We start from the raw sequence: 13,255 nt of genomic DNA, 5'->3' as shown, positions 1-13,255 counted from the left end.
ACGCTTTAGAACACCACACAGCTCACTTGCATGGAAACCAATATCTGTGACCAAGTGATTAAATCAAGTATCCAGTGTAAAGATAGATTACAATGGACACACAACGCTAAGAGTTGCTCTGTTGATGCCAGCCAGGTTTCTAATTAATTACAAGGGAGCTCTGGCGTATGTTGATGAGCTGTTTGAGTATCTCATCTGTCCATCTATTCTTCCATCCACCCATCCATCCATCCATCCATCCATCCATCCGATATGCAGATTAGAGTGGAGGTGAAAAGCACCTAAAACTGCTGGTTTTGCACACGACAGGCATAAACATCCGCAGATTATTTCAGATTTATGCTGCTAGTGGACAGATTAGGTTACAGTAATGCAAATGTAATCTTTTTATCTTTGAACGTGACACAAGGGAACACTGTTGGGATTGTATCTGAAGGGTAACGACGAACTTCTCTCTAGATGAGATGAGCAACCGATAAAAAATAATAATTACAATAATAACAATTGCTTGATGCCAGTTTCTGCAAATGGAAAGCAAATCTATCTAGGCCAGAACAACAGGACTGCTGTTGTTGTTGATGCTTGTGTGTGCGTTTGAGTGTTTCAGGGAAAAGAGGATGCAATCAGCTTTGGCTGTCTGCTGGGTATCAGACTATGTGGACAGATTAAAAGTAACACAGTGCTCTTCCTGGGACTGGAGTGAGGATATGGTCTTGGAGGGGCCACTTGGAACCGAACCTCGCTGTCAGAACGACGGATGTGGTGCAAGATCGATGGGCAAAGGTAACTGTGGGGCAGTTTAGATTTGCATTTTGGTAAATGTAGCATCTCTCCAAGCTTCAAGATACTGGAAAACGTTTGGATAGGCGATATCATTACCACAGTTTCATCATGGTGGTAATGCAAAAAGGAGTCGAACACGTCAGTTTAAAATTGCTTGTCAAACCGACAATCTAAACCCCTGAAGACAGACACCCAAAAAGCAACCACAGCAAGACCTATCAATGCCGTCAAGCTCTGGGTTTGGATTATATCAAAGCTCTGAATAACACTATCTTGTCAACTTTGTCCTTCTCTTTACTGGACTTGAGAAAGTTTCCACTCCAGCAAACCCAGACAACGATACCTAAAATAATGCTACAGTTGCCACGCCAAGAATTGCCACACAATTCATGGTTTCCACATGTGTACTTTCTAAATGGACAGTGGATGAGGTTCGATTCATACAACAGGTAAACTAGCTGCAGATGGTCTGATTTTGGTTTTTTTTACAGGATACAGCAGATATGCAGATGTGTTGTCTTGTCGTTTCAATATGATAATTGGTGTGCCGATGATAGCGGACATCGCACAGGATGACTGGAGGATTTAGAATTTCCCATTGTGTTTGGGCATGTAGCAACAAATTAACACGTTCTCCCTCGCGGACAAACCTAAAGCAGGAATTGCCCTTAAAAACTGTCATTACAATCAGGGGTTGCAGCCTAAAATAAGGGGTCTTTTTATTTATTTAACTTTTTCTCTCATTTCTGCCAGAAATCAAGAGCTCCTCAACCAATTTTGAATGGCAAGTCTGCCTCTGTTATTACCAGAAGCAAAATTTTATATGAGGAGAGTGGCCACAATAACAAGGTTAGATCCTGGCTAATAGTTAATTTGCAATTACACTGCAAAAGAAAAAAAATAAAAAAAAATACAGAAAATCCTCAACATTGGAACCAGCAACTACTCTGTGTTTTTGCTTGACGAATGTCTAAAATAGCACATCGATCAAAACAGTAACACTAATTGATTGAAGTGTTTCAGTACATCAAACTAAAAGCAAAAGTAATGGCTTTGACAAGCTCAGTAAACTCATGGGCAGAATAAAAGGCCACACGGTCAATACCGGCTGCTAAAGGGATTTAATAAACACCAGAAAAACTGGCTTTTACTGCCTTTGATCTGCGTTCTTACCATGACAGACTGCTTCCCTTCGATGCAGTCCAGGGAGTGGCAGTTTTTATCTGCTCATCGCTCAGCCACTACCACAATGCATTGTGTTGCTGGGGTGGAGGAAGCTTCAACAATAAGCTCCTCTTTTTTGTTTGACAAATCACAGCGTAGGAGAGGAAATACGCTGCTAGATGATGACGTTCAAGTCTCAGGGACAGAAAAGAACCAACTATAAGAGGAAGCTATGCATAGCTTTGGCTGCCAGCCACGCTGTCCTTGCACAGAAGGCTGGGCGTTCTTCCAAAGAGACCCAAACACAACAGCTGGGTCCTGCCACTCTGACACTGACGGCCCTAATGGACGAACATCACTCCAAATTAGCACTACAGGATAAGTCTTTTTACTCCCATAAGAAGACAAAAGCATGTATTGTGATTTAAGATGTACTGAAGGGAGATAGTGGAACAACTTAAAAGAACTAAAGGACATGATTGCCTGTTGGTTCAGCCTTCTTAGCTTCATCTGGACGAAAAACTTGCTCATTTTGTGAGGTTAACGATAAATCACTGAACAGTTAATGGAACTGCTTGGGTTTAAAATGAGGAAGTTTGTGTTCAGGTGAAGGACCTGTTGATGGTACATTTAACAAGCATCTGTAAAAACAACTTTAATGCCAGAAGATTATATATTGCATAACGTCAAGGTGCTTATTTGTGATCTGTGAATCCAGTTTACTAATCCACTCTTTTCCTTGTGTTAAAGATCAAGAAACTGAATTGTTCGCTTCCAAGGAAACTCACTTTCGAGGGAAAAAAGTGCCAATTAACTAGAGAGGAAATGGGGAGTTAGAAATTAACCCCAACAACTCTTTTGGTTTTTAAATGTAAAAACTACATCACCTTGCACTGTAGGGAACTGTAATGGAATTCTGACCATTTTAAAGACAAAATCATGATAAAAATAATTCAGGAATAGTTAGCTGATTTTCATTAATGAAAATAATCGTTAGCTGAAGCCCTAATAGCAATCAAAGTCAAATGTATTTGTGTATCTATCCATCAAAATCTGAGCAATTTACAATGAAAAAAACCAAACAAATAACCCAAAAACAACTCTTTCATTATTGAGTAGACTTATTTATTTTAAAACTGGGATGACGCAAATAGAAATGTAAGGAAATAACAGGTATAAATGCTCGATTAATCTATTAGGTGTTTCATCCATAAAATATCAGAATTGCAAAGAAAAAGCAATCACAGTTCAGCAAAGTTGCCCAAGTTAACCTGTTTTTTGTCAAGTCCACAAACATGGAAAAAATGTAAAATGGTAACAGAAAATTTCCCATTTTCTGTATATCGACTAAACAATATAATTTCCCGAGAAGCATTTACTGTTAGCAGATGCAAACCTTCTTCAGAAAAACTCAACAGTGGTCTGAAAGCCTCTAAGGGACGTTTCTAAGTGTTTCAGAAAATAGAAAATATGGATCGAACACTTTCGTCTTCCAAATATCGGCCCATCTGTGGGTTTAATGTTGCACAAGTAGAAATGTTGTAGTAGGCATAAACACAAAACAGATAAACACTACTCTCCTCCTTAAGCAGCTTCTCCCCTGAACTATCATTCTGCTGGTTTAGAGATGAGAACAATCCCTTATTATGTTTACTGCCCAACTTACTACCCTGTTAAAGTTTCCTCTCAGCAATAAGGTGCTTTGAAATATAATCTGGTCCACAATTCAATAGAGAGAATCTAAAGCGTTGGAATAAAAAATGTGATCAATTGTTCTGAGCTTTTGTATTTGCTGACATGTGTCTAGAACATACAGATCAAGATAAAACATCCAACCTATTGTGCAACACATCCTCAACAAATACAGGTAGGTATTTTTCTGTCTCTTCTTCTGAATTGTTGCAGTCTTATCCCAGTCTGATCTTGCTTCTTCTTCTTCTTGCTCAGTTACTCAACAGTTGAGTCACTTCTGAAACAGTCACTGCTCATATATTAAAGGTTTGTTTAGACACGCTTGAACACAAATTACAGCCCCGAGGTCTTAGTGTGGATTTATCTGTGCAGTGAGTCGCGTTCACTCACTTCACCTGCAGTGTCATGTTTCTGCAGATACAACCACGCCCGCGACAATGAATTGATGTAACTGAGAAAGCAACCTTGCAACATTTGCATACTCGTGACAAAACTCACTGTGGAGAATTCTTTGAGGCGGACGCAATAAGTGAACAGAAGAATTTTGATCAGCAGATAAGGTCAATCATGCAAACTAGGTCTGAAGTTTTTTGGGGTTTTTTTTTCCTCAGAAACATTTTAGACTTGACATTTAAAAATATTTTACAGAATGAGGCTCTGCTTTTGTTCATTGTCTGTTCTGATTTTATTTCAGAAGCTCTACATGTTATTAAAATTTACCTCCAATGACTACAGGCTCTAGAGCCTTGAGAGACTTTCGGAGTCTAACATTAAATTTCTGCCCAACTCTTTGATTTGCCAGAAGTTTTATAGAGCAAAACAAGGGTATTTACTAAGATAATTGTGAAATTTCAGCTTGACATGTGAAATATTTTTCCAGATAAAATGATTAAAGATAAAAATTCCTGTTCACCCATTTTCAGCATGTTGTTTTTCACACACTGAAATTTGAGGCTATGTTTAAATGACAGTATGTCAAGAAATGTTACAGATAAAAGTCTCACTGTTGTTTCAGAATCTGCAATAATAGACAAGTAGATGAAACAGTCTCTGATTATGGGTGAATTGAAAGATGGAAAAAAAAATGAAGCCATCTGAAGGTCACTTCTTTATGCACAAAGTATGGAAAAAATAATAATGCTGAAGCAAGCAAGTGATATTTTCTGAACCAGATTGGGCTATAATTTTGTTGTTTTGCATTTTTATTCAACAACTAGATGTATTATTCCTGTGGGTTCAGATCTGACTAACTGAAAGCAAATTTTAATGCAAAAATTCAGCTTAGGCCTCAGGGCTGGAAACCTTTGGTTTACTTTAGAAGGCATCTCAGAGTGGTCTTCTGTTCAAAATGCCTCCCTCATGTGCTGGTCACTGGCACCATTTATCAACACTGGGAGACAGAAGAAGCCTTTAAATCCTTTATATTACCTCCAGTGACATGCTGTGAACAGAGCACCCACGTCCATGTGTGGTTCAATGTCACACCCACCTCTGGTTATTAACAGCCTGGAGGCCCACAGATGGAGAGGGAGTGGCAAGGTGACTCACGCTCATTTACAACATCTGCTTGAGCCTTCAATTTGAAAAAGGATCACAGTAGCGGTACTGCAGGTTTAGACCTTTACAACACTTTCATGTATCAATTTCTGAGAAGCATTCGGGAAAACAGCAGTATGGGTTTGTATGAAAATCCTGATCAGAATCCTAAAGAGGCCTGGATATAGTTTGAATTTCTCCTCAAATAGCATCCAAACTATTTTAGATTTCACAACAACACGTGTATTTTTTTATAACCCATTTTTCATTGAAGAAAAGAAGCTAAAGTTGTTACCATACTAGGGAGAAGGATTAAAGGGCAACTCATGATACCGTCATGATGCATTGCCTGTGATTATAATTGGATCACAATACAATGATTCTGCAATACACTGCAGGACAATCATTTACAAAACACCGAAACATCTGCAAGACAGAAGAAGATAATATCCCTAAAAAAGCATAATAAGCAGGAATTCTGTATTTGTTCTGTCTTGCCTTTGTTTTTAGTCTTCTTTTGTCTGACTTTCGCTGTTTGATGTCTTCATTGTTTTGTTTGTCATGTTTGTTGTTTTGCATTTCCTTTTTGTCTTGCTTTTGTTGTTTGTCCTTTTGTCACCTTGTGTTTTGCTTTATTCATTGTTTTGTGTATCATTTGTTGTTTTGTCTTTTTTGTCTTGCTTGTGTCATTTGTCTTTTTTTCTGCTTTGCTGCTTTTTTGACTAATATTTTGTCACGTTTTGTTTTGTTTTGTGTCATTTGTCTCATTTTTTGTCATTTTGTGTCTCATTTTTGTAATATTTTGTCTTGTTTTGTCTTTTTTGTCGCTTTGATCATAAAGTAAAATACTATATCATTCAGTTCCACATACCTCCCTGTGACTAAATGTTTTGTTCCTTTGTAGACACACTGTGATCTGTAAGTTGGAATGTATAAATGATAAACTGAGGCATAATATTGCTGAAATTGAACTTATTTTTCTTTAAAAATTTCAAGTTGTTCCTAATGTTTCGTAAAAAGATAATTCCTTAAATGTGAACATTTTCAGAATGTCCTTTTTTTGCACTAAAACAAAGGAAAAAATTGAAGTTGTGGCTATTTATAGGTTATTATGCTGTGATTTTACTGGTCAAATTAGGCTGAACTCAAATGAGTTTGACACCCCTGGTCTAAACAAAATGATGATTTAAATTCAGAACTACTTGACTGAAAAATAAATAAACAAGATAAGGAATCTTTAAGCTTTTGCTCTTTTGTGCTGCAAACATAAGTTGGTCAGGATTGAAGTATTAGTAAATGACTAGTTATGTAATAAAGTGGAGGCTGGGAGCAGATCAAGGTGTCACAAGACCAATCTGAGGATGATTAACAGGAGAGACGAACAGAAAGCATTTTTGCAAGGCAATATTATGTACATAAATGTCAGACCCTCCTCTCATCTTTTGCATCTTTTAATCATTCATCTATTCAGGCCTCTAGAAAGCATTCTAAAGCAATAACTGAAGTCATCACATCCTCTGTAAAAAGACTGTCCTCAGGGTGAAAGAGGGATCCTCAGCTCCCCTCCCTCTCCTTCGTGGCCCTGGCCCCTTTCTCCTGCTCATTTATCCTCCTCCATCCAAAGCCTCAGCACCAAATGCTGATTCAAACCTATCTGGGTCCTCCCAAGAGAAACAGCCAACCACAGGTGCAGGACGCCGCTACTTCATTAAGCCTGGCCGCAAAGAAATGCCACAGCCGACAGCTACTCCGTGTGCTACTTATAGCCCATTTAGTTTTCGTATCTTCAAGCAGTTTTTATGTTTTTTTTTAATTAGACACCTGCACTTACTCTACGAGGCTTCATCTGTGTCTGCTCCTGCAACATTTATCACTTCTGTTCAAGGGACATTTAGGTCTATGTCGGCTCTCGCACTTGTTTGACTGGTATGACTACCAGACTAATGCAGAGAGGAGCGTCCTGCTGGGAGAAGACGCTACAGATAGTCAAGGAAGAGCATTCTGGAAAGTTCCTCACATTCAGATTACAGCGAAGATAAAGCATCTAGTGTGCGTTTGTGTTTCACCCTGTTGTTGCTGACGTGAAATGATGATGTCAGACTGGGCAGGTAACATGAATCAGTGTGGATGGAATGAAAATCACTACGTAGGCCAATAGCATGACCTTTTGTTATTATAAGGCGAAGTACCGGGACATCATGTCTTTTTACTTTGTCAGTGTCTGTCAGTTTTGTACAGAGCTAAAAGGACTGCCAGAAAAGTTTGCTCAGATATTAATGATTCCAAGACCAAAAAACTCAAAAAACCTTTGATTTAGTGGCACCCACACAAGCAAAATGTCCCATTTATGCTGAGAAATGGCTCCAAATCTAATAAATGGACTGTCAAAAGCTTGTACAGACATCCATGGCTCCCTGACAATGAAGGAATCTGGTGATTAGCTGACTTATTTGTGGTTTAAATTAACTTTGCTGACAAGCACTGAGTAGATAGAAATTTAGTGCATACTTTCATACTCCCCTAAGGATTAACTGAAAGGTTTTGGCAGTTTGCTTATGTTTATCCACCGACTGTAAATAAAGATGGACAAACCCAATGTGACTTCCTACACAGGTTTCCTAAAAAGCGGTCTTGAAGCACAGTGGGGTGGCTTCTACTTAAAAAGGGGCAAAGAAGTGAAGCACAAGTGGAGCTGAGGCAGGCCATGGATGCCTTTAACCATTCACTCAGAACAGCCATGACCAGCTGTAGGTCTTAGTACCACTGAAGCTAGTGACTTATCAAAATTTACCACAGGTACAGTTGTCATAAACAGGGAAACTAAACTGGCTACAAAAGGCTGTAAACACCTATACTTCTGCTGTAAAGTTGTGCATTTTAACATGGAGGTCTACAGGGAATGACTGGCTTTTGGAACCAGACTCTAGTGGTCATTCAAGGAATTGCACTCGGTGGTGTCACACTTTAAGGCACTTCCACATTAGCAACCAGTTCTGAAAAATGAAGCTATGTCCATCTTCTTATGCAGTCCATGGTACTTCTCTACTGGTTTCACTTGCCATTTTTTTCTATCTAGCTTGATCAGTTTAAATTTATGAAAAAAAAGCAAAATCCACATCTGAAAACAACCTCAGCTGTTCTTATAATAATGTAAAATTATAAACATACTGAGCATGTGTGCTGAGCATCAGCGTATTTGCTACTACATGTATGTTTGCATGGTGAAGTTAAAGCTCAGCTCAGGCACATAAGCCACCAATCATACTATTCCCAGTAAACCTGTGAGTGTGATTTATTGTCCCCTGAGGAGGCAAATCAATAGTAGGACTCCATACTGTACTTCTCACAATGTCCAAACCGAGTTGTATGCATGATATATTGCATTTCACAACAGTTCAACGGGATCAAACAATAAAAATCAAAGGCTAACATTTGTGGAAAACATAGCCGAAGGTGGAGGTGCCCAGCTGGACTCTCTCTCCTCCACACACTGACTGACAACATCAACAATATAAAGAGATTTACATCCTTGCAGCAGCTGTTTATGTGCTGAGAAGGAAGCACACTGCAATCCCCTCACTTCAGACCACGTCTTTATATCACAGCCTCCTCAAAGTGCCTGAAACTGCAGAAAGAGAGAGATTCAGGGAAGGCACAGCTCCCACGCTGCTCTCCCATCATGCCTCTGCACTTACTGAGCCATACTACTAGTCTGTGTTATGTACATAAACAGAGGAGGAGGAGGAGGAGGAGGACTGCACAGAGCAGAAGCACATCTTCTGAGCATTTAAAGTTTTATAGAGACCTGCAACAGGAGATGAGGAAGGAAGGAAGCACGTGTAAAAACAACGTTCAAAAACATGCAGGGCTGCGAAGAAAAGGAAAAGGTTGCAGTTGCGGCTGTAAACAAGGCAGGTTTAAGAACGCAGAAGTCAGAAGAGGGACTTTCTGAATTTTCCTTGTTACGAAACGCATCAACACTGTCAGAGGATGCGCGCCAAAAGAAAACGAAAGCAGCCGTGTGTGACTTAGTAAAACACATCGAGGCAGCATTTGATCACTTTGTGAAACCAACCAAACGTACATAAATGAGCACACAGTCGTGAACACGTGTGCACACTTAGATGGCACTCATGACAGCAAAATATAGGCCATCCCCTGATGATAATTAGAGCTCTTTTTGTGATCCCGATTTAGAATCAGCACCTCTCGTTTCGTCTCATATCTGAGACTGTGACATTCACAAGGTAGAAAATCAAAACACATTCCCATGAGTGTATTATATGTTGAGCTATTTCTAAATAAAACAGTAACAAACTATAATCCCATAGCCTCTGATTGCTTCTTACAGCGGCCTCAGATTAAATTCAGTGTAAAGTTGTCTAATTTATCGATAAAAATCACTAGAAAATGTTTTTTTCCCCGTGAGGATACTCCATTAAAGGTCCCATGTTGTGCCTCTTTGCAGCAAATTAATCTTGCATAATTCCAGAATATGTCTTTCAATTTTTCGGGTCAAAATACTACACAAATGGTTCACTTCACCATGACTGTATAACCTCTAGTTCTGAACAGGCTGTGTCAGCATCTGAAGCTTTAAATGCAGCTGTCCACGCCTCTTCAGGAAAAAGACTCTCTATGTGTCTGGGATTGACAGCAGAGAAAAACAGCTGAGTTTGAGCGTGTGAGACCAGGACTTTCCATCATAATTAGCTTTATCTGAGTGATCATTTGACATGCAAATGCTACTGGATTGTGGTGAGTTTCAGTAGTTTTGTGAAGCAGAGCGGCTTGGATATACAGTCAAGCACGAAGTTATTCAAACCCCTATCAAATTATGACTTAAAGTTACTTTTAAATGTAAATAAAAAGCTGAGAAATTACCTGTGTCATTTCCAATTTAAAAAAAAAAAACTAGCTAGTTGAATAAAAGTAACTTTAAATCAAAATTTGCTCAGGGTATGAATAATTTCAGGCTTGACTGTAGCTCTGAAGTGACTACTGGTTGACGCATCGACTTAAATAAACTGCATTTAAGTCTTGTTCTCTTGTCTGACAACACAAACAGAAATATATCTAAACGAGGAAGGATTTATGGGGAACTTGGCTGTAGTAAAATGCCATTTATGTGAGCACAGAGAGCAGGAGAGAAACAAACAGACTGAGTTCATGTTGCACTGAAGCTCGACAGTCAACATGAAAATATAGCAGCCAATCCGGTCCTTGCTATCAAAAATAAACGTAATCCACTGGGTCTTCAGTCCTCAGATGCTGGGAGTGCATGAAGACTCTTGCGTTCCGTCTTACGGCCAACAGCACAACATTTGATGCACTTTGAGACATTTTAGAGTGAGCAGAAGCAGCTGTAGAAAGTACATGTGAACGGTTCATCTGGAAGCAGTGAGGGGGCAGCAATAAACAGAGCTGTACGGGTATTGGTTGGTAGTGGTAACATTGTCAAAATCTTACTGGCTTGTAAAGCTGGCAGGCTGGGGAGGCTTGAGGAAAGGCAGAAGTAGATGTTTTTATATCTTAACAGCTTTTCCTTTGCACCTCCAAGTTTATAACAACCACAAAACGCAATAAAAATGGATTTTTACCATATAGGACCTTCTATAATCCCATAGTCTGACTGTCACTATGTACAGTTAGGAGATAGGTGAGTAGATACAAGACTGAGCTGTCCATCTTTTTTTAGATTTGTGTTCTAAATCTCTATTAAATTCATTCCTGGGGTCTGTCTGCATCCTATGGCTCCTTCAACAGCAAAAACAAATGAAGGCCTGATGTGAACACAAGCTGCAGCCCCACTTGCACATGCATGGTCGACACAGTCAGCTGGGCTTCCCGTCATCTCAGTCAGACCCAGCAGCTCATTCAAACGGTTCGCGTCCACATGGCAAACCGCAGAGACACATGTGAAAGCGGCGGGTCGGTGCTCTTACCGGCTCTCCTCTCAGCACCACCGGCTCCTCTTTCCACACAGCCGCCGGTGTTTAGGGCCACGACAGTTAGAAAACAATTTTACATCTTCACAAATCCGTGCAAACGTTTTTTGTTCCCTATTCAGTTCCGTCAAGTCACAAAGACTGCGAACGTGACACTTCGGGTGAAACTTTTCAAAATAAAAGCGGAAGGAGTCTCCCACCTAACGGGAAACGATTAAGATATATTTTCTTCAACAAGTGGTGGTTTGGTGTGGAAAAAATTAAGGTAAACGTCATCAGAATTTCCAGAAACCAACGAACAGTTCACAACCGCAAAGATATTCAAATAATTTAACCCTCGTGTCGACCTGCGGATCAAAATTGACCTGTTTCAAAGTTTGAAAATGTGGAAAAAAATATATTTTCATGGTGAAACTTCTGATGTCCACATTTTCAACATTTTTTGGGAAATATCTGAGCATTTTTTGGTAGGAAAAAAGAAATGTTTCTTTAAGAACATTCACAAAAAAATCTAACAAAATCCAGCGAAATTTGCTGGATTTTGGTAGATTTTTTGTGAATGTTCTTAAAGGAAATATTAGAAGTTTTACTGATTTATATGTAATCACTTTAGATATTTTTAGGATTTTTTTGGAAGATTTTTACTCATTGTTTGAAAATATTTACAAGAATTTTCTTTCCAAATTTGGGTTTTTTTTTTTTTTCTTAAATAAAATTTTTATGGGAAATTTTTGAAGAATTATTGGAATTTTCCTCCTGAAGGTTTCGCAAATTTTCCGAAATTTGCAGAATTTTTTCGCTGAATTTTTGGATTTTTTTCAGACAATGAAACTATACTTTTTGGTGCCCGCAAATGAGGACAACAGGAGGGTTAAACACAAAAGAAGCAAATTCTGGCAGATGAGACTGATGGGTATTTATCCTTATTCAAGAGTATAATTCACTCTTATTCAAAGCAAACTTGCAAAACACTCATCAAATTCTCACATAATTCCAGAACATGACCGATAGCATTAAAAACTAACTCTGTCCAAATTATAAACCACTCAAAGGCTCTAAAACTAACATGGTAAAACAATTACAAATGCATTCATGGTACTTTCCAATTACTCTAATTGACCTGCGTGTAGTCTAAGGATATGCAGGTATTGATCACGGTAGAATGGATTGAAACACCGTAATTTAAATATATGATTACATTGATTATATTTATTTTTAAGAATTCAAAGCTCGTATTTTTATTTTAAGCTATTATTTTGAAGGTCGCTGTTTCTACCTCCGGTCTCCTCCGCTCTAACCGCCGCTAACTTTCCGCCGCTGTTCCACGCTGACTGCGGCTCCCTCCGTCCCGCTGCCCGCCGCCCTGCTGTCGGAGGCGGCTACAGCTCCGTGCTAAACCCCCCTCCTACTACCTACCGCATTCCCACATTTACACTAAAAACAAAACCAAGCATTAAAAAAAACGCCAAAACGGCGTTACCGGGCGGGGGAGCCTTTCAGCGTGTGGATGCTCAGCCTCCCTCCGACAAAACCGGAGAGAGATGCTGCTTCGACTCATCGAATCCAAATTCAAACGCCGAGAAACGAAAAGGCTCGTTTAAAAAAAAAGAGACAGAAACGTCGTCCTACCGTAGACATGGCCATGGGTCGGTGCTGCCGGTGCTTCCTCCTGCGGCTGTCTGAGAGGCTGTGCGGTGCGGCAGCTGCGGTGTCTTTGCCTCCTCCCACCGGCCGCCCCTGGGCTCTGGCTGCTCGGTTTACTTCCACCGACTGAAAAAGCCCGGTTCCAGCGCAGCGCCTGCCTGCCTGCCCGACGTCTGCAGACTCCGGCAGCTCGACGATGCCGCACAGATATGAGACCGTCGGGGGGAGGGGGGGGGGGGGCGCTCGGGCTCGGCGGCTCCGCCCCCCACAGACCCCGCCGGTACATGCCGTTCTGCGAGACGGAGCGCCACGCCGGAGTTCATTCAAAAATATGGGAAGTCTGCGCAAGTCGCTTCACGCGTGGAATGTCGCTCTATGTGTACAAGTGGGAAGTTGAACTTTTCATCCCATTTATCAAAACAGTAAATTCGACAAACACCACACACAGAACTGTTTATTTCCTTCTGACCAACGCTTGAAAGGAGGAT

The 13,255-nt window shown here is 40.1% G+C and overlaps 1 protein-coding gene across 2 annotated transcripts in view; it reads right to left on the bottom strand.

The window, feature by feature from the left end:
- The window catches only part of si:dkey-97m3.1 (fatty acyl-CoA reductase 1), a 77,938-nt gene extending 64,974 nt beyond the window's left edge, over nt 1-12,964 (bottom strand). Inside the window, exon 1 of one of the 2 annotated variants that reach the window (XM_055006509.1) lies at nt 12,753-12,964. In XM_055006509.1, coding sequence (XP_054862484.1) covers nt 12,753-12,767 — 15 coding nt within the window. In that variant the 5' untranslated portion in view covers nt 12,768-12,964. Of the gene's footprint in view, nt 1-11,120; nt 11,248-12,752 lie in introns of those variants that run through there. The other variant, XM_055006510.1, reaches the window with a different exon arrangement.
- Between the last annotated feature and the right edge of the window lie 291 nt (nt 12,965-13,255).

This window comes from Amphiprion ocellaris, chromosome 21 (genome assembly GCF_022539595.1).
Source record: "Amphiprion ocellaris isolate individual 3 ecotype Okinawa chromosome 21, ASM2253959v1, whole genome shotgun sequence".
NCBI lineage: Eukaryota > Metazoa > Chordata > Actinopteri > Pomacentridae > Amphiprion > Amphiprion ocellaris.
Note: the sequence above shows the minus strand (reverse complement) of the source record. Positions and strands in the feature narration are given on the sequence as shown.